The sequence below is a fragment of the Lathyrus oleraceus genome, chromosome 4 (genome assembly GCF_024323335.1).
Source record: "Lathyrus oleraceus cultivar Zhongwan6 chromosome 4, CAAS_Psat_ZW6_1.0, whole genome shotgun sequence".
NCBI lineage: Eukaryota > Viridiplantae > Streptophyta > Magnoliopsida > Fabales > Fabaceae > Lathyrus > Lathyrus oleraceus.
In genome coordinates, this window is record NC_066582.1 from 466,760,070 (window position 1) to 466,782,376 (window position 22,307).

At 32.7% G+C, this 22,307-nt stretch overlaps 2 protein-coding genes and 1 pseudogene across 2 annotated transcripts; all 3 read left to right on the forward strand.

Annotated features, from left to right (window-relative positions):
- The first annotated feature begins 278 nt into the window (after positions 1-278).
- Positions 279-3,488, forward strand: LOC127076148 (pyruvate dehydrogenase E1 component subunit alpha-3, chloroplastic). Its single transcript, XM_051017713.1, has 3 exons — positions 279-780; positions 2,071-2,851; positions 2,984-3,488. Exons 1-3 carry the CDS (start codon positions 538-540, stop codon positions 3,259-3,261), a joined length of 1,302 nt encoding a protein of 433 aa, XP_050873670.1. The 5' UTR covers positions 279-537; the 3' UTR covers positions 3,262-3,488.
- A 5,898-nt stretch (positions 3,489-9,386) lies between these two features.
- Positions 9,387-14,062, forward strand: LOC127076149 (two-component response regulator-like APRR3; annotated as a pseudogene).
- A 6,885-nt stretch (positions 14,063-20,947) lies between these two features.
- On the forward strand, positions 20,948-22,028 carry LOC127076150 (NDR1/HIN1-like protein 26). Its single transcript, XM_051017715.1, has one exon. It carries the CDS (start codon positions 21,089-21,091, stop codon positions 21,863-21,865), a length of 777 nt encoding a protein of 258 aa, XP_050873672.1. The 5' UTR covers positions 20,948-21,088; the 3' UTR covers positions 21,866-22,028.
- The last annotated feature ends 279 nt before the right edge of the window (positions 22,029-22,307 follow it).

A 22,307-nucleotide genomic window follows, 5' to 3' on the forward strand; every position in this document is an offset into this window, starting at 1 on the left:
ATTTTATCATATTAATTTTTCTCTATATAATAAATAAGCATGACAAACTAATAATTGTTGTTGTATTGAACTTTGAAAATAAAAACTAATTATAAAAAAAAATCTTACAAAAGTGCATCCCACCACATTCAAACATAAATTAGTTTTTGTTCAACTAACTTAAAATCAAAATCAATTTTATAAAACTTAAATCAATTTGAGCCATTTTTTTCTTCTCCTCAACTCTATAACCAACCTCATACTAAATGAATGTTAATGTAGTAAAAGTTAGTTGGTTTTTTGGTGGCATTCTAATGAATTTGCACATAGAACTCATAGACAACTAAGCATAGCCAAAAACACCCCTCAAACACAAGACGATTATCTCCAAGCCCCACTCTCTAGTTTTCTCCGCCACTTTTCACTTAACCTTAATTTCTGCTATTTTCATATAAATAAACAACCTTATTTTCTGTTCCATTTTCCTTTCATAACCACAACCTTAAAAAAAAAACATCTCTGGTTTTTTCACTTTGTGTTGCAAAGTGAGAAAAAAAAATGTCTTTCACTGCAACCAAGTTCTCACACTCTCTTCTTGCGGTTCCTGTCAATTCCTCAACTCCAAGATCCAATGAGAAACCACTCTCTTTCTCTTCTGATCTCTTCAAACACAACCCTTCTTCTTCCTCTTTCCTTGGATCCACTCAGAAGTTTCTTCGTTTCAATTCTCCCACTAAGCCGTTTCTTCATCGCCGTTCGTCATCACCTGTTGCTGTTCTTCTTCAACAAACCTCCAATTTGGTAACCCTTTATCGTTCTTTGTTGTTTTTCATGTGAAAAATTTACTGTTAATTGGTGTTGATTCTGGCTTATGGGGTTATGTAAAAAACTTAACTTTTGATTCTGTTATATTCTGGGAGATGAATTGAACCATGTTGGGTTGGGTTTACGAGCTACATGATTGGGATTTTAAACGTTTTTTTTGTTGGGCTATATTGTTATTGTTTTTCAGAGGTTTTGTGGGTTCTAAGTGTAGTGATATATGATTTGTGATTTTATGGGTTTTGTTTTTTGTGTTATCTGTTCAATTGGTTTCTGAAGTTTAGACTATAGAAGCTGGTTTGGTTGTGCTTTCTGAGGTCTTGTTTTGTTTCCACTTTTAGTGTATTATTGATTTCACTTATGGGGATTGGAGGGGTCAAAATTGATTCTAGAATTATATAGCGCTTGTGTGGTTCGGCAACGAAGAAAATTGATTTTGAGTGAATTGATTCTGGCTAAAAGTTAGTCGAAGACAAATTGATTCTATGTTTAGATAAATTACTGCAAAAGTGAGTTGAACTGTAAATTTCATTGTAAAAGTCACTTTTAGACTCAAGAGCTACAAATTATAGCTTCAAGTAGAATCAATTCTAGAAAGTATAATCAATTCTATTCGAGAGCAATCAAACATGTCAAAATCAAAATCAATTATGCACGTTCTGGATCAATTCGAAGTGCTCCAAACGGAAAATCTATCATACACATGATTGATTTTGACATATTTGAGTATTGTTGAGTAGAATTGATTCTAACATGAAACTGAAAATTTGGCTTTTGCATTCAGAATTGATTTTTTTACTCGAATTTATTGCTGAACTCACTTTGCCGTGAACGTATTCAAACGAAAATCACTTTAAATTTAAACCACGTTTAACCGGAACCTAGTTTATAAAGCATGTGTTTGGAGTGGCGCTTGCGCCAGTAAAATCACGTTCCAATGCACTTTTAACGCGGAAATACAGAAGCTAGTAATCAGAGCTTCTATCCATACACGCATTTTTTTAGTTTCCAATGCTAAAACAAACATAGACAAAATCAATTTATATAACCATTTTAGTTATCTAACCCTTTATTTTTATTAATCATACCTGCTTTATTTACATTTTATTTTCACTTTGTTACTTATTTCAAGGTTGTGAAAACTGAAAACTACTAGGATGCTTTTTTTAAAAGCCAAAATTGAAACCATGCTTTTTATCCTCAAACCAAAGAGGTTTGAAAAAGTTTGTTTTCTTAGGCTGTTGTTTTAATCTGTATTTGTGTGTGCAGCTTATTACTAAAGAGGAAGGGTTATTGCTTTATGAAGACATGGTATTAGGCAGGTCCTTTGAAGACAAGTGTGCTGAGATGTATTATAGAGGTAAAATGTTCGGTTTCGTTCACTTGTACAATGGTCAAGAAGCTGTGTCGACTGGATTCATCAAGTATTTGCGGAAAGAAGATTGCATCGTGAGCACATACAGAGACCATGTTCACGCGTTGAGTAAAGGGGTTCCTTCTCGAGCTGTGATGAGTGAACTCTTTGGGAAGGCAACGGGATGCTGCCGAGGTCAAGGTGGTTCGATGCATATGTTCTCGAAAGAACACAATGTGCTTGGCGGTTTTGCGTTCATCGGTGAAGGAATTCCAGTGGCTACCGGTGCAGCGTTTTCCATGAAGTACAAAAGAGAGGTGTTGAATCAGGCCGATTCTGATAATGTGGCATTGGCATTTTTCGGAGATGGGACTTGTAATAACGGACAGTTCTTTGAGTGTTTGAATATGGCGGCTTTGTGGAAATTGCCAATTGTGTTTGTGGTGGAAAATAATTTGTGGGCCATTGGGATGTCGCATATCAGGGCAACTTCGGATCCTCAGATATGGAAAAAAGGTCCAGCGTTCGGAATGCCGGGAGTTCATGTCGACGGGATGGATGTTTTGAAGGTCAGAGAGGTGGCAAAGGAGGCAATTGATAGAGCTAGAAGAGGAGAGGGACCGACTCTAGTTGAATGCGAGACTTATAGATTTAGAGGACATTCATTGGCTGACCCCGATGAGCTTCGTAACCCTGGTAAGCATTTGTTTCGATATAATCTAATTCGTTTACATTCTTAATTTGTGAAGTGTGTATATATTTTGATCAGTGTAGTCAAGATCGAGCGCTGGATCGTAAGATCGTAATATTTTTTTTTCTATTTGGCAGCTGAGAAAGACCACTATGCTGCTAGGGATCCCATCACTGCATTGAAGAAATACCTTTTCGAGAACAAGTTAGCCACTGAACAAGAATTGAAAACGATAGACAAGAAAATCGATGAGAGCCTTGAAGACGCCGTTGAATTTGCCGAAAAGAGTCCTCAGCCACAGCGCAGCCAGCTTCTAGAGAATGTGTTTGCCGATCCGAAAGGTTTTGGAATTGGACCAGATGGCAGGTATAGATGTGAAGATCCAAAGTTTACAGAAGGCACTGCTCATGTCTGATCTTTTCTTGTGTGCTTTCATTTTTGTATCAATGTTTTTTTAATATGGTTACTAATCATAAAATGTTACTCATAGAATGTGTCGTCTATGTTGTCTAATATAAACAGGATTTGTTCTTTAGGTTAAAAAGTTTGTTTTTCCTGTCTTATATTTGTTATTGGTTGTGGAATTAGTGTTAAGAATGATATTCTTCAAAGTTGTTTTATCTATATAAACATGTTGCTCTAGCTTTATTTTTTGACAGAAATTGTGATGTTTTTTTCTTCGGGTAATTACATCTTTTAACGAAGTTGGCGTTACAAGTTAGTGAATCTCTTTAGTGACTGTAGATGCATATTTTATACACACGTTTTAGCACATAGCAAGTGAAACATCCTTATTATGTCTAAAAAAAATTGTTCGAAAATTCAGAGATGAATTGCAATGTTGCACTGTATTGTGACTCCGGGTAACGCTAAAGTAAGACCTGGTTATAGGATTAATCTCTGGACATATTTTTGAACATAACAGAGGTGTTTCACTTGTGATACATTTGTTGGAATGATTTTAGGTGCGTCTGGAGATGTATCTCTAGACATAAGGATATTTCCGAATTTTTAAGAGTATGAATCGCACTCTTAAAGGTGGAAAGAGTAATCCCTAAATTATGTACTGGCATCAACAATTAAATTGAGCTTACACAAGAATAATCTCGAACCAAGTAGATTTTTTTATATGGACTGAGCTCACGATCGAACTGGAACTTAAAAACTAAATCACTTTTAACAGGTTTAACTTTCATCCCAAACAACCACTCCCTTATGAAAAATTACTCAACAAAGAGAGAAATACCTGTTGGTGAATTTACAAAATCCCCATTTTCCAGAATACAAAATCTCACTTAAATAGAATGACTTTCTCAAAGTTCAATGCTAAATAAAAGTGAGAGAAAGTAGAAAATATTTTAAGAGACACAAAGTGAGGAGTGAGATAAAGAACTCATATTTCTTGATGATAAATGGGAAAGAAGAGACCTCTATTTCTATGTCAGAGATTAGTACAAAAAAAGGAAATTATTCATGGACCAAATTAATGATCCAATTGATTAGGACACTAGACCAATCAATTGGAAGCCCCATATATTCGTTTGCAAATGCTCAAAATGGAAAGAATTGATAGAGATGTGTTTCCCTTCATTAAGACATTGTCACAACCATTTATGGTGAACAGTTACACTGACCCAATGCATTGAAGATATGTGCCAATCGATTGGACAATTTATAAACTTGTCCAAAACTATTATGATAATTCTGGATTCATCTGGCATGATTTCAAAACAATTTTTTTGTTGTTTTCTTGGAGAAACATAAACTTAATACATGTTTTAACGTGTGGGTTTGAATTTTTACAAAATACTGATCACTCTGACGCGATTGAGTGAACTTTCACACTTCCTCTCGTTCATATTTTGAAGTTTCAAAACTTCACTATTACAAAAATAAAACATTTAACCTCAAATACGGAGGAGATTTAACCTTAGTTATACAAACAAAATAATGTTTAAAATATCATTCTCCCTAATGTAGGTAGTACCATCACATCCCCTTGATGTGGGTGATCATGTTCTTTTTTCTTCTTTGGCTGGCCTTTTGATAGAAATACTTCAGATTTCTGTCACCTTCAGTGAGCCACAATCCACAAACTTTTGGCCCTTTGGACTCCAGTAGATTTCCTCTCTTTTGAGAAATTCATTTATAATCTTTTCGGCTTCTATAATCTCTATGATATGATTATTTCTCCTCTGATTAGTAATATTTCTATGAGCCATTTTAACATTCTTGGACAGATTCCCAAATTTTTCATGACCCCATTTAGATAGACCCTTCAAGGTGGATTTCAACCCATCAGTCTAATCACCAAGAGACATGTTCTAGCTTTGGATAACAATGCCTTAGCTATCTTCACTAGTAATCCAGTTTTTTTCAAATATGAGTTTCTTGTTCTTCTCGTAGTGATTTGTCTTGTAGCAATATTGATATCTATAGGGTTGCCTCCTTGTTTTTCATTAGAAGATTTTATTAAGTTAAACTCCCACACAACATCCAGTTATCCATGTTATTATAATTGTTAGGACTAGAAAGCATAGAGCAAATTAAGTGTTTATTGGCGAGGGAGGAAAACCTATAAACCTCTCTCTCTCTCTCTATATATATGACCAGATTATATTAATATTATTTGTTTTAGTTAAAGGAAATATGTTTGCATTGATAACTTCCTTTTCTTTCTGTTTAAACTAATAATTTACTGTTACTTATACTCAAATTGTAAACAATAATTTTAGAGTAATTATTTTGATGTGAAAAACGATGCTGAAATAATAAAGTATAATTGATTTTTTGATCGATAAGAAATCCATAAGGTAGAAAAGAGAGAAGCAAGAATAACACAATAAAATTGATTATAAATTGATATTCTTTACTTTCTCTTCGGAACAAGATTACAAGTGTTACAAAGTAGCAAATAACTACTCTAACCCTAATTAGGATTTGTGTTATACAATGATGAGAGACTAATATGCTATTTTTATAAGAAAATTAACACATTAAACTAATAAACTTTTACACACAGACCCTTTACACAAGTTAACTTAAACATTTGAACATAACAAAGATGTCTAATTCGACATGCTAACTATCCTAGCATACTTTGATTACAACATGTGAACAAATTTCGAATGATCCCGTCAGATTGTCGAATCAAGAAACTGTCATTCGACCATACTAGAATTCAATATAATATTTCACATATTTGAATATTTGAATATTTATTGAAATTAATATATTTCATTTTTCTATTAATCTTATTAAGTTTTGAGACATATGAGTGTTAGCTGAGATTTTCGACAAGGGAAAAAAATCTCAGTAAAGTTAGAAGATTTGGAGCAAGTTAATGTCATCCGGATCTTTGTCGAAATGTTAGGGACGAAAGTCAAAGTTTCAAAAGGAGAGGTGCAAATAAGACTTAAATTTTTTCAAGAAAAAGGAACATTTTTTCCTAACATTTCGACGGCATGAAAATTTGAGTTTTTTTGACTGCGTCGAATAGCAATTACTTGGACGCGAAGAAGCGTATTGTTCAAATAAATAACTATTTCTCAGTCTTATTCAAGAAACACACAAAGAACATTCAGAAGCAAGACGCAAGCAGGGATATACGTGGCGAAGGCTAGAGAAATGAAAGTTATGAGTAATTATTTTACACTTGTATAAATAGAGATTCTAGTGTTAGACTTAAAGGGTGATCATTTGATTTCACTATAAAGTATCACAAATACTCAAATGTCAAATGTCTCTCTTATTAAATATTACATACATTCATTCTCTCTCTTATTAAAATTTCAAATGTCTCTCCCATTTCTTTTTCCCACAGTTTTGTCACTTTCATTTTAATTTTTTTTCTCTCTCTCTATTTATTTATTATCACTTAATTTTAATAAAATTAACAATTTATTTTATCTCATGAGTCACTATCTATATAATATTTATTTTATTTTAATTAACCACAACCTTAATTTGAGAGACTCTTTATTTTCAAATTCATATTAATTTTTTTCTTTCTCCATCTTACGATTTTTTTTTCTTTTTGTATGATTATTTAATATAACTAAAATTTATATAATTATTTTTCATTTTACAATTAAATAAATTATTTTGAATTTTGCGTATGTAACTAAATATATTTTATATCATATCAAATAATTTCTTTATCTTATGGGTCATTATCGGCACAATTCTTATTTTATTTTAATCAATAATTTACCTTGATTTGAAAGACAAAATCCTTATTTCAAAATATCAAACTTTTCTTTTTTTTTCTTCATCTCATGAGTAATTTTTTTTGCATGATTATTTAATACAATTGAGTTTATATAATTATTTTTTATCTTACAAGTAAGTAACTCATTTTAAATTTACATTTGTATATAAATACATTTTATATTGTATCAAATAAATTTTATATTTTACGGGTCAGTATCAACACAACACATATTTTATTTTAATCAATAATTACCTCAATTTAAAAGATAAAATCTTTATTTTCAAATATTAAATATTCTTCTTTTTTTCATTCGCAAGTCCATTTTTTTCTCTTTGTATTTTAGTACAATTGAGTTTATATAATCATTATTCATTTTAAAATTAATAGCTAATTTCAAATTTAGATACATATCTAAATATATTTTATATGTCGATGACTTGCTGGTGATTGTAAATAATTTGAAGAAGTTGTCGAAGTTCAAAGAGCTGAAGATGAGGGAATTTGAAATGTCAGATCTGTGAAACTTATCTTATTTCCTAAGCATGAAATTTCAAATATTGAAGCAAGGTATGATGCTACATCAAATAAAGTATGTCAAAGAGATGCTTAAGAGATTTAGGATGGATGATTCGACTCCTACATCTTCGCATGTCGAACCAAATTTGAAGTTGGAGAAGCATGGAGAGGAAGACAAAGTCGATAAAACTTTGTTCAAACAAATTGTCGGATCTCTGAGATATGTGTGCAACAATCGACCTGATATAAGTTTCTAAGTCGGATTAGTGAATAAATACATGAGTGAACCAAGTGTGTCACACATGAAGGCTGCAAGAAGAATTCTGAGATACTTAAAAGGATCGATAAACTATGAAATTCTATTTCGACGAGACTCTGAAAGCAAAGTAGATATGGTTACTTGCTATTCAGATGATGAATGATGTGGAGATAAGGAAGATCGAAAAATCACAGTTGGTTATTTTTTTTCAAGTATTTGGTGCTCTAATCTCATGGTGCTCGAGAAAGCAACCTGTGATGACATTGTCATCGCGTGAGGCTGGATATATAACATGATTCTATGTTGTGTGTCAAACAATCTAGATCAGATATGTGCTGGAAGAGGTTAAGGTCGAAGTGAAGAAACCTCTGGTGTTGTAGATCGACAATAAGTCAGCCATAAATCTTGCGAAGAATCCAATTTTGTATGGAAGTAGTAAGCACATCGGAACTAAATTTCACTTCTTAAGGGAGAAGGTAAATCGAGGTGAACTCGAAGTAAGACATTGCTCAAGTGTAGCACAGTTGGCCGACATTTTCACCAAAGAATTGAAGATCGATAAATTCCTGAATTTGAGAAAGAAATTATGAATAGTTCAGATCGACTATGATTAGCGTATGTTCAACAACTTGGATTATAGGGGGTATGTTGAGATATGTAATATAATCCAAGTTGTGTGAGACCCAAGTCCAAAGTTAATTAGGATTTAGGGTTGTTATATTTGTTACTTAGTAGTTAAGTCATTTAGGTGTATATAAATAGATACTTTGTAATTCAGTTTTGTAACATAATCATTCTTCAATAATAATAATAATCATTATTTCCTTATTTTCTCTCTTTCTCTCCCCACTAAAAATGTCTCACACACTAACAATATTTACTAACCAGTTTGAAAACTTTATCTTGAACACCGACAATGACTTTTTTCACCTTTGATTTCGTCTTAGTAGAATTTCTCTAGAACACCTCAATTACTTTCTTCTCCTCCATGGACTAACTTAGCGTTTTATGAGTTGAAAAACCAAAATGACACATCAATGCAATTGTTTTTCTTAAATGAAGTTATACATATATTAATTTAATAATTTAGTCTCCACATAAATGTAAAGTAGACATCACATGACAAATATTATTAACTTTTACTAACCGAGCTAATAAAAAAGGACAAACGTAATAATGTTAAAAGAATTAAGAGATTAAATTAATCCTTTTAAAAAATAAAAGAGAACAATAAAATACACCTTAAAATACATATAAAGGATAAAAAGAATATTCAGCATTTTTTCACTAATAAAATTGAGTAATAAATAAATTAAGTAATACTTAGATATCAAGCACTCCACGTGTGAGTCTCCCCACCACGAGATTAAACCAAGGTAAATCAAAATTTGATTTGCATTTCATGACGACGTCCCATCTAAAAAAATATCAGCCTCAAGATAAAACACAAAGGTACACGTGTCCTATCAGTGGACCCCAACAGAAAATCTCAAACTCCAAATTTAAAAAATCAACGGCCCAAAATTTGCCACTTCACCCTCCAGTAACAAACCACCTTTGAATCGATCCTTCAAAATAAAATAAAATTGTACGGAAGATATTTTCGGCGTTTTCGCGGTTTTGAAAATCCTTTACCTCTTCAATTCAACTAAAATTCAACTAAAAATAAATTATAAGGTGAATTTCAATTTTAGTTTACTCTCTTATATTCATAGCCAATATTTCAAATTAGGGTTTTAATTTTTTTCATGATTTTTCATTTTCATTTTGTGTGTGAAATGTAGCTTAATCGAGAATGGAGGAAGAAGTTGAATTAAACAGAAATATGAATGAATCAGTGAAGAAGAAGAAGAACGATGATGATGATGATCACTGTAAAGAGGTTTTTAGATGGGAATTGTTTCTACCAAAGATAACGGTTACTGTTCTGCTTGTTGAATCCGATCGTTCTACTCGTCGCTTAATTTCATCACTTCTCAAGAATTGCAATTACAAAGGTTCGTTTATCTCTGATTAGTTACTGTTTTTTTTTTGATCTAATTTTATGGCTTATTTATTAGATCTTAATTGTGATTATTCGTTTGCAGTTATTGCGGTTTCTCATGGAGTAAAGGCATGGAAGATTTTGCAAAAGAAGGAAGTTGAAATTGATCTTGTTTTAACAGAAATGGAGTTGCCTGAAATATCTGGATTAGCACTTCTTGCTTTGATGATGGAGCATGAAACTTGCAAAAATATTCCTCTTATAAGTATGTTAACTTGCTAATTGTTACTGTTTGTTATTAATTTTGATATTAGAATGATATGCGTAGTTGTTTATGGTTTATTTTGAGGTAATGGATTTTGTATAAATCCTCCCCTCCAAAATCTCCATCCCAAAGATACTCTAATATAATATAAAAAATATTTTAAGATTTTTTAAAAATATTCTACCATTCCCGCTCAAGTTAAAGGTTATGAAAGTTTAAACTTGTTACAAATGTATCCTTTAAAAGGGAAAATGTAACAATAGAGACAACAATCTGAGGTACATGCTTCATGCTTTGTAAAAATCTTCAACTTTCAATCTTCTTCTAGCGTATCATTACACTCTTCAAAAGAATCAAAGACTCCATTATGATAACAAACTAATGTCAAAACAGGCAAAAGTATAACCATTATGTAGGAACGGCTATGCTTAACCGCCACATAAGGCATAAGCTAACAAAATTTAAACATCAATAGTAAAAGCTAAAATTATGAGGCTAGACTTCTAAAGACAGAAGCAAATAAGAAATGAAAAAACTCATAGGGGGTGTTTGTTTCAAGGCCAAACACACATTTTCAGGAATACATTGGTAGGGAATGACTATACCCGTTTTATTACAAGGTTAAGATAAAAATTATTTCCTTTTATAAAGGTTCCAGAAATGAGATAACTTCCATTATTCTCATGTGAGAAGGTGAGAAAGTGTATTCCCATGAAATTTTCAATAGGTTTTTAAAGAAGAAATTATAACTACTTTTCCTACTTCAAAGGAGAAACTAATCGGGAATCAAATTTTCATATTTATATTAGAAAATCTAAGATACTCTAATATTCTAACAGTTTTTCTCACGAGCATGCAGTGATGTCTTCTCACGATTCATGTGGCATGGTAATGAATTGTATGTGTAAAGGTGCAGCTGATTTTCTAATCAAACCTATTCGGAAGAATGAGCTTACGAACATATGGCAGCATGTATGGAGAAAGCATGTTGTATGTCTTCTGAATCTTTTTACTCTTATGTATATCCTTCTTTCACCTTGGCCTAGAAATTTAGTATATATACACGTACTTATGCTTGTTTAACCTCTGTCGTATGCTATTTATACAGCTTAACAGGCCTCTCCAAAATACATCTGCACAAGGAAAACTTAAAATTGCCATAGAAGACAATTTTACTGGCAATCAATCGACTGATTCTGTTTCTGTGGCTTCCTCACAGAAAAATAATGAATGCAGTGAGAAGTTGAGTGAGGCTCGAGTAAGTTACACCTATAAACTTATCTCACAACACAACTTTAATACGCCATTTTTGTTAGCTCTTGATGTGTTGGGTTTGAAGTGGTTAAAGTTCAATGTAACTTTTTTATGGATTTATATCCATACTTATTTCTCTATGCTTGGCTTCAGTATTATTTGAAGACATGTTTACAATGCATTTCCAAAGCTACTTAGCTTAAGGAAAAATTTCTTTCTACATAAGGTTGTTTTTGTTAAATTTCACTTAGAAGACATTAGAAGTTTTTCCAATTCATGTGCAGAGCACACGTGCATTGCCATTTTCTGATGCTGAGAATGCATACATGGATAATATGCAAAATGCCTCTCAGATGAAGAGTTGTTTCAAATTGAGCAAAATTGGTGTGTTGAAACACGAGGAGTCTAACCAACTTGAAAGAGAATCAACTGAGCTTAATGATCAAGCAAAAGGTATTTCAATTCCTCTCATTTTCTTCTCTGTTAAAATTATAGTTAAAATTAGTTAATAACTTTTTACAATTACAATTGCTTCATTGCCTAAAAATATTTCCTTTAGAGAAATCAATTGCATTGCATGGTGTAACAAAACTTTTAAATTGACAGACTCAAGGCTAGAACAAGACTACAGAACTTCTGAAGTCGAATCCAAAATTGAAATATTTAGAGCTGAGCTATGCAGAGAGAACCAGGATACTGATACTGAGATACGCGGATGCAGTGATGAACTGATAGAAACTTCTAGCAAGGCTATTGACTTGATTTCCACAGTTGGGAATCTCCGAAAGTGCACTAAGGAAATCCATTGCATTAATGGTGATAAAGAAACCAAGTTTGATTTTGAAAATGAATTGGAGCTGTCTTTAAGAAGTGATTATTCAGGCAGCTCATGCAAACAAGCAAGTGAAGCAACTGAGGAATGGCAAGGATTGAACCACTCAAATACTTCTTCCTTTCCCCAGTGAGGCCGCTGTTTTCTTTTCACTTTTTTAATTGATATGAAAACACAAAATCTAGGTGCAATATACATTATTTGATCTGAGTATCGAGAAAATAAATGAGTCAAAAATTAGAAGCTCATCATGAATTTTGTTCTTTTGTTTTTCACTTTTGCATCGTAATTTCTGAGTCCTAGTTTTCTATATCTAGGTAAAAGCTGATTACCAATTGATTTGTCTAAAAGATAATTGTGAGAGCCTCAGTATAGTTTATGAGAGCAACTTAGTTATGGTTAAATATATTTATGTCTTTAACGATTAAAGAGATAGCAGTGTTTTGCCCTTATTCATCTGTAATCAAAGTAGTACATTAAAAAGACTTTAATGACTAACGAAAACTGTATAGGTTTGAATTTTTGTTGTAGCGTTCCCCTCTCCCGCTACACGAAAATAAATGTTGATCTTAAGCTTTTATTGTTGTGTGACAAGAAATCAGTATATAATCTTTCACTTAAAGGTATTTTTCATATTGCTTTATTCTTCACGGATGTGGTATTTTTCTAATAGTGATCGACAAAATTTCTACATGCAGGTTTGATGGTAGTAAGATGTTGTGGCCACTTTTTCAAAACTCCAATTGGAGCTCTAATAAATCTCATGAATTATCAGTAGTAACTGCTGATAATTGCATTCAATATGGTGGCCCAATTAAAATAGAAGATATGACTAATGCAGTCACGGCTCATTATGGACAATTTGGATCAAAATTATTTAACACTGGGTTCTTAGCTGATAATGTTCTCCATCACATGTGGAATCCTAAATCAAGTTTCCAAAAAGAGAGCTCTCCCTTTCCCTCAAGTTCCTCTTCCCAGTCCTATCCTGAAAGTCACAATTCAGACCATCATCATAATTGCTCTTATGATGCTAACTACAGTTTTCGTAATCAAAATGTTACTAAAAAACATGATTTGGATCATGTAGTGCATGATTCTCCTAGTGGTGGTACAGGATTCGACAATGATATTTGCCGTGCTTCGAATCATATTAATAGTGGCAATGATGAAAGACCTACTTCAAATGTGGTTACAAAGAACTCAAGAAGTTCTAGTGATTGTAGGAACTACAAAAAAGATTATTATTATGATAATGATGAATTTAGATTGAGTGATTCTCATCGCTCGAGTCAAAGAGAAGCAGCTCTAACAAAGTTTCGTTTAAAGCGAAAGAGAGATGCTACGCGAAAAAGGTACTATGACTAATTTAGATTCTTTAGAATTTAATTGTATGTGTAATCTATGACTTATTTACTTAGGAAACTTATAGCATGTTAAACCACAGATCTTAACGTTCTGATTTGTTGCACAGGTTCGCTATCAGAGCCGGAAAAGAATCGCAGAGCAGCGCCTTCGGGTGAAAGGGCAGTTCGTACGTGGAGTACACAATGATGATCATCCAAATGCAGATGCTAATGGTGATCAATGAAACTTGCTCTTTTTAACTTACCTGGTATTAAATTACAGTTGACTTTATCACTGATTTTTGCTCACTAGGATTAGATGAGGGGTGGAGTGTGTACAGTGGAATAATCTGTTTTTTTTCTTGAAGCATTAGGCTGTCCTAAAAGCAGTAGCTAGATAGTTAAAGGGTTATGTTAAACATATCTAGGGGTTTCTTCTGTTTTTTTCTTTTTCTTCTGATTGATGCATTTAACTTTTGAATTCTATATATTTAGTGGGATTGCTCTGAAGTTTGATTTCAGCTGTTTATATATTTTCTTGGTTGAACCTTACTATGGTCAGGTATAGGCTGTAGTTCAGTTTGAATATATTTAGTTAAGCACCTCTAGTTTCACAATCTCGAACAATGTTTAAACTCAATTCATACACAAATACATCATCTCCTATTAAAATTTGACCACCTTATCAAGTGAATAATTCTTACACAATTTTTGTTTCCCTTTTGTTCTGAAGAGTCCAGCGACAAGTCTCACACATTATGCACCTATAATTTCACAATCTTGACCATTTTTTAAACTCAACTCACACACAAAGGCATTATCTCTTATTAAAATTTGATGGGAATTGCACTTTCCACTCTTAGGGATTCTCCCCCATCACCGTGAAAAGACTAAAATATCCCTAGCGTCCGAAGATGCATCTTTGGATGCACCTTTTTCACACACAATTAAGACGAAAATGATAGGAAACCCTCACTTCTATTAAAATTTGATCTGGAGATGCATCTCCGTATGCACAAAAGGTTGATTCGGAGATGCATTCCGTAACCCACTTAATTCATTAGTATGTGAGCTTTTCAGAGATGAATCTTCGGAATATGCTCTGTTAATTAGTTTAAAATAAAAATCTGTTAATTTAAAACAGAAACAGGGAGAATGGAAAACCAACTTAAATAAATATTACATAGATAAACATTACATAAATTTAGTTCAGGACGTTGCAACACTTTTATAATATCTTCGGTTGATCTTTGAATTGTCGCATCTACTTCAATCGGATCCTTTGTTGAGTAACAATAGAAGGTACTCCACATAACCTTCAAATCATTACCCGTCTTCAATTCAAGCATGGTGAACCGTATCTTCTATTTGTTGTCAATTGAGGATGAACGGTACTCGAGTTTGAGACTCTCCGATTTTTTGAATATTGCAAGAGTATTCAGTTTGGTTTTCAGATCGACGAGAAGTATGTCCTCGCTTGGCTTTGTGCAAAATAAAATTCAAAGCCGTCCGAGATACGTTGCCAACCAATTGTGAATAAAGGATGTCGTCTTTGAAGCGGTGTTCTAACATCATCATTCGCTTCATTCGGTTTAACATCACACTAACAATAGATTTTGAAAACATATATGGGTGCACCATTTTATTACCACCAATAATAGAAAAACAATGTTAAAATTCATACTAACAGGACAATCCGGAAATTCACATCCGGACAACACCTAACTTCGTCCGGAGATGCATATCCGGATTCAACGTCCATTTTCAATACATAATCAAGATTAATGCATGGAGTGAGAGATGAAATGTATGATCTTTACCTGTAATTTCAGCTTGTTTTGCTCCCTTTAAAGTGATGAAATAAAAGAATGATGTTTTGGTGTTGAAAAGTTGATTGAGAATGAGAGAAAGTTTTTTAAGGGTTTTGCAATGGAGTTTTTTTTAGTATGAAGAAGAAGCTTATGCAAGATGGTGTTTTATCAAATCTGACAGGCATTTACGGAGATGCATCTCCAGAAATATTATTGGCTTGTTATTTAAATCAGTTGCGTGAATAATAAAACCTCATAAATGAGTGCATGGGGTATTTCAGAGATGCATCTTCGAATACACTTAAGTAATATACGGAGATGCATCTCCGGACCATAATTTCTTAAAACTAAGGTGAATACCAGGAAAGCGAAGACTAATATGATTTTGTGTGTGATTAAGGCCCAATTCTTCATTGGACTGTTTCAGAGCATTTCCCAATTTGATAGGGCTTTGATAGAGCCCTGATGCAGTCCAATGAAAAATTGGGCCTTAATAATGATCAAATGCTGGATTTTGGCCCACATCCGAAACCATGGCTTGTTTATTCTAGAAGAAATAAATAGTTCAAGGGAATATGACGTGGCATGAGTAGCGCTCCACTTTTGGGAAAACACTCACTTAGGATCACGTAATAAAATCATAAAATGACTTGGGAGGGTGTTTTATTTTCATTGATATTTATCCACTATTGAATATTGTCACTGTTATAGGCAATTGACAGAGATACTATCTCTTTCTGTAGGAGCAGTTGCTATAGAAAATTCTTTGTTTGTAAAAGTCTGGCTCATTCCGTTATCATATTAATCTTAATCAAAATCACTAATGTTCCATGGATTCCTAACAAAATTTGAGACGATCTTCAGAAAATAATTATTACACAATTTTTGTTTCTTCTGTTATTTTTTGGTTTGAAGAATCCACCGGCGAAACATACATATTAAGTGTTGAGAAGTGGAAAGTTATGGATTTGAACTCGCGTCTTGGCATATCAGATGTTCCTGCAATTATTTTATCATCTGATTTGTACTTTTTGTTTTACAGTACTGTCTGATATGTATTTATGAGACAAGTTTTATACTATTTTTGAATAAGATTATGTGAAGTTTAACATGAAATTTTCTACTATCTATGATTTTCAAGATATAACTAAGAAAGCAAAATGCTAATGAGCTTGATGACAGTACTCCCTAAGCTTTTTTTTATCACTTAATGTTGAAAGTGATTTCTCAAATAATAAGTGCAGAAACTTTTCAGAACTAAAGCATGAGTAACTAATAATTGAGTTGCGGGACAAAAATGTTTTTGGGAGTTTGGGACAAGATAAGGAGATGTCCATGCTAGTAACAGTGATAAACATGTAGAATTGACAGTGGAACATGCTACACACACATCAGTGAAACCGTGAAAGGCTCAAATCCAGCCACACAGCCTTGCTATGTTGCTTTCTTGGGTCCATCTCACATGGTATCGTCTCTTTTTGGGTTCATTCTGCCTTTTTTTTTCCTATGTTTTTGGCAATTTTTGTTTATGAGAAGTTAAAATTTAGACAATTTTTTGTCGATCTGTTTTCAGAATAGTTGTCAAGTGGTACCTGGGACCCTTTAAACATTTTGTTTTAGAGTGAAAATGGGTTGAGTTAAATGTATTTATATAGGAATAAGAGGTAGTATGCTGTTTGATATTTTCATCAGAGCAGGTGATATGTGATAGGTGATATGATGTTTGACATTTTCATCGGCATGTGATGCTTTTGAAAACAGTTGACTCAATAATTACGAACCCAACTAGTAACATAATTATTACTCCCTCCGTTCCTTTATAAGTGTCACTTTCTTATAAAAAAATTGTTTCTTTTTAATTGTCACTTGCAAAATTCAAGGTAGTATTAATTGCAATTTTGTTAAAATTACCCATAGATAATGATTGCAGAGAGAGAAAAAGTAAAGTGAATGTAATAAATAATTAAGGGTATTATAGGTAAAAGAAGAATTATTGTTTGAAAAATAACAATAATGATTAGTTTTCTTGGTATGTGTAAAAAGTCAAAAAATGACACTTAAAAAGTAACAGATGGAGTAAATCTTTTACACTATAGAACAAAAAATGCTAGGAGAAATGGTGGAATATTGTCTTGATGCAGCTCAATGAATATCTGAAACAACGGCGCATTGATGAACTTTAAAGGTTAGTACTTTAATATTTAATTTAGTAAAAAAAATGACGAATATAACGAGTTAGAGGTTAGAGAGAATACCTCAAGTCTCAGATTAAATATTTTATACATGAATGATGGTTCAGACGTTTCCTACCGTTTTAGCTTGAAACGTGGGAAATTGTCTGATGACATCCAACGGCGAGCATCCGTCTCTGGTATAGATCTAGTGTGGAGTTTTAGAGTAGGGTTACATTGTACCATCGACGCTTTAATAGAGTGATCAAGATTGATGATTGGGTTTCCTCCTTGTGTCCATGGCCGACCCATAGCTGTTGTCTCCAAGGCTTGCCGAGGCGTAATAATGAGAAGTCTTTTAGAATTTGGGCCATGTTTTTTATGCGGAGTCCATCGCTAGGAGAATTGGAACAAATTTGGGAGCTGGCGTGAATAATCTTAGAAATAGGTGTATTAAATGTTAGTCTCATCATTGAGAGTTTTTTTAAATAATATTAAGAGTGTGTTTCGATAAAGGAATCATCGAGAGAAGGAAATTTTGTAAGGAAATTTAAAATAATTGTCAAAATTCATTTGATTACAAAAATGGAAAATTGTTAAAAGGAGAATGCTAGTTTGCACGAAGATAAAAGTAAGAAACACAAAAAAAATTCTTAACCATTGGTTCGGTTTGCGCTTTATCGTAAAAATGTGTAAATCCAATCAAAATCAATTCATATATTTTGGGAGTTTCTCTTTTCACCCTTAAGGGTTATCCCACACCATCGCGAAAATACTAAAATGTCCCCAACGTTCAGAGATGCATCTCCGAACGCATATTTTTCACACACATTTGAGGCAAAAATGATGAGAAACACTTATTCTATTAAATTTGATCCGGAGATGCATCTCTGTATGCATCAAATGTTGATTCAAAGATGTATCTCTGTATTCCCATTTGGTTCATTTTTTTTGTGAGCATTCCAGAGATGCATCTTCAAATTTTTCTCTGTTAGTCCAAAACAGAAAGAGACAGAAACAATGGCAGAATCAAAAACATAAATTAACTCCAAAATAAACATTACATAGATAAACATTACATAAATTCAACATTACCTATTATAAAAAACATGTTATTGAGGATGTTGCAACATTCTTATAATATCTTCGATGGATCTAAAAATAATGTTTCAGAGAAACCATATCGTGTTAAATCAATACACACCATATCACAAGCACTTGCTATAAGATGTATCATTTTTGGGAAGCACATTCATTTGTCAAACAGAGTCGGACCACTAAGACAAGGAACAAGAGCATTGCAAATTCTATCATAATTTCCTTTGTTTCCGTATAACTTTGTGTATGATTCCCTATGCATTGTCATCTCTTGTATAAGATCACGCCAGACAAATTGGTGGTCCTCCTCTCATTTATCGGAAATCACATTAAATTTCAATGTATCATCCGTCATACGGTATCCACGCAATTTAAACGGCCACTCACATTTCCTCGATTCAGCGCCATCTCGTTTTAACTTTCTAATCTTTGGTTGATACGTGCCACTTCTTTCGCATACCATTGTTACAAATGATTGTCTTCTATCTGAACCATTGTCAGACCTTCCTATTACAATGTAAAACCTCAATTTTTCGATGTCCTTACTGACTCATTGTAGGATATGTTCACGAACAAAAATAGTTCTTTATTAGTAAATTGTGCACGAACATCTACCTCTACACCGGCCGGTCGAGCGTTCAGTTTAACATCATCATTCACTTTATCCGGTTGAACATCATCATTCGCTTCAGTCGGTTTAACATTATGCTTCACTTCGTCCGGTTTAACATCAACACTCACAATAGTTTTGGGAAACATATCCATGTGCACCATATCTATTACCACCAATAACAGAAAAACAATGTTATATTTCAAACTATCAGGACAGTCCGAAGTGCACATCCCGAACTCACCTAGCATCGTCCAAAAATGCATCTCCGGACTCAACGCTCTTTTTTCATTAGAAAACTAAGATTAATGCAAAGAATGAGAGATAAAATAAATGATATTTATCTGCAATTCCATCTTATTTTGCTCCCTTTGAAGTGATGAAATATAAGAATGATGTTTTGGTGGTGTTGAAAAGTTGATTGAGAACGAGATAAATCATTTCAAGGGTTTTGCTATGGTTTCCCGCTGGGCATTTATGGAGATACATCTCCGGAAATATCACTGAGTTGTTATTTAAATCATTTGCGTGATAGCAAACTCATAAATGAGTTCGAGGGATATTTCAGAAATGCATCTCTAGATACACCAAAATATAGTACATATATGCATTTCTGAACCATTTTTTTAAAAAGATTATAGTGAAACTCGGAATAGAGAAGATATGCGTGATTTTAGGAGCGTAAAGAGATGCATCTCAAGACACTTGATAGAATTTTTGAATTTTCAAGGGGGTGGGAGGCACCACCAAGGGTGGAAAGAGTATTTTCCTATATTTTTGATCGGTTTAGACATTGAATTCTCTTGAAATCAAACCAAATTGATCCATAAACACCCTAAAAAAGAATCTTAACTATTGATTTACACAATATCCTCAGCATGATTTTCATTAAATTGGGAGATAGTAGTTTTGATTTTGGTTTTAGTTTTAATTTTAAAAGATGTGTATTTCTTATCTTTCTTTGTATTCTACCTTAGTAAAATTTAGCAATGCTTATTTTTAAAATGATAAAGAATTATAAAAAAATTATTTAAATTAAATTTAAAGAATTTTAGATGATATAAAAAAAAATTCATTTTTATTCTATATACTGTTAATGTCAAATTGATTATTATCAATATTTTAAATTTACACGTTGATCCCTATAATTTTTAGAATTTTTAAATTGACCTCTAAAATTTTCAAAATTTTCAAAATAAATTTCAAAATTTTAAATAGTCCTTAAATTTCCAAAAATTACAAAATGGTCTTTATTTTTAAGATTTTAATTTTCACCCAAAATTTGTAAAATATATAAAAATAATCTAAAATTTGTAACAATGAATTTTTTTAATACTTTATAAAAAAAATCGAATATAAATAAATTTCAATTAAATCATTTAAATTGTTTAGTATTTTAAATGTTTTAAAAGAAAATTCAATTATTTCCTCTAAACACAACATAATTATTTTGTAAATATAGCATAATTAATAGTTGTAAAGACATTTGATAGGTTGAGAGGTTAATTTGACTTGGCGACTCTTATGTTCTCTACACTTAATGTGGTGATTTTCTACATGTTTCAGTTCAATAATACAATTGTTGCTGTTAGCCATTATCTTCATCAATAATCTACATTATTTTTTCCCCTTAAGATAGTGAAAAAAAAAGAAGCTTGGATAAAGAAAAAGCAAGGCACAAAACAGAAAGCAACACACATATCAATAATCAACCATTGATCCAAATAAAAATGAAAAAGTACTATACTTGGATCCCAAGCAACCTAGTTCAAATTCTTCCTAGCTATTCATATACATTTCTTTTCACTTTTTCACTTGCTCATAAAACTCACAAACAAATAAACTCATATTCACACATACACACATACACTCTTACACAAACAATGGCAGAAATAATGCAAATTCATCGCCAAGAAGATCCAACTCAACAACACCATTCACAACGTCAACAAGATCCAACTCAAGAACACCATTCGCGTCGTAATTTTCCTAACAAAATGACGCAACAACAGCAACAACAACATCAACAAGGTTATCACTATCCAATGGAACACAAAGGTAACATGGATTCTCGTTACAGAATACCGAATGCTCCGAAACGTGAACACTGCATATGCATCACAATCTTCTTCCTTTTACTCGGCATCATAATCCTCATCCTATGGCTTGCTTACCATCCCTCAAAGCCTCACATCACAGTCACTAGTGCTTCAATCTATAGCCTCAATGCAACTTCGCCACCATTCATGTCAATCTCAATGCAGTTCACAATCTTCATAAGGAATCCAAACAAGCGCGTCTCAATTTACTTCGACAGGCTTTCCGCCTACGTCTCGTATAGAAACCAACCGATTACGCCTCATGTTATTCTTCAGTCTCTTTACTTGGAGAAACATGGGACCGTGTCAGTGTCGCCGGTGTTAGGAAGCGTCCCGGTTCCGGTTTCGGCGGATGTGATGAATGGTTTGGTTGTGGATGAGAGTTATGGTGTGGTGGGTGTGAAACTTGTGTTTCAAGGTAGGTTAAGATGGAAAAGTGGTGAGATAAAATCTGCACATTATAATATGTATGCTAAGTGTGATTTGTTATTGGGGTTGAAGAAAGGTCTTGTGGGTCAGATTCCTTTGATTGGTGCTCCAGTTTGTGATGTGGATACATGAAGCTAAAGTTCTATTGATTTGTGTGTAATAAAGTATATTAATGTGTGTAATCTTTTTAAATTTTGATTGATGACTCTAAAGTTAGTATGAACTCTTGCATTTGAGTGCTTATATGTGTAACAGAAATTGTATTTATTTTAAGAAAATAATTTTTGTCATCTCATCTTTATACTCTATCCCTATTTTTGTGTATGATAAAAGGAAGAGAAAGATTTAAAAACTCTTTTATTTAAAGATTTCAGTTAGGTAAATTAAAAATATACATATGTTTAAATGTTTAGGGGTGTCAAAATTAACCTGCCTATTTAGGCAGTCATTTTTAGCGGGTCCAGTTGAAATTTTCAATATGTTCCACTATTTTTCTTTATTCACATCAATAATGTATTTTTGGATGAGTATGAGTCTAAACAAGTCAAGTCACTTGTTTAATTAGTTATGTTTA

Coding starts and splice junctions, on each gene's coding strand:
- LOC127076148 (XM_051017713.1), top strand. CDS start 538: ATGTCTTTCACTGCAACCAAGTTCTCACACTCTCTTCTTGCGGTTCCT. Junction 781..2,070: donor TTCAACAAACCTCCAATTTG/GTAACCCTTTAT, acceptor TTGTGTGTGCAG/CTTATTACTAAAGAGGAAGG. Junction 2,852..2,983: donor CGATGAGCTTCGTAACCCTG/GTAAGCATTTGT, acceptor TCTATTTGGCAG/CTGAGAAAGACCACTATGCT.
- LOC127076150 (XM_051017715.1), top strand. CDS start 21,089: ATGGCAGAAATAATGCAAATTCATCGCCAAGAAGATCCAACTCAACAA.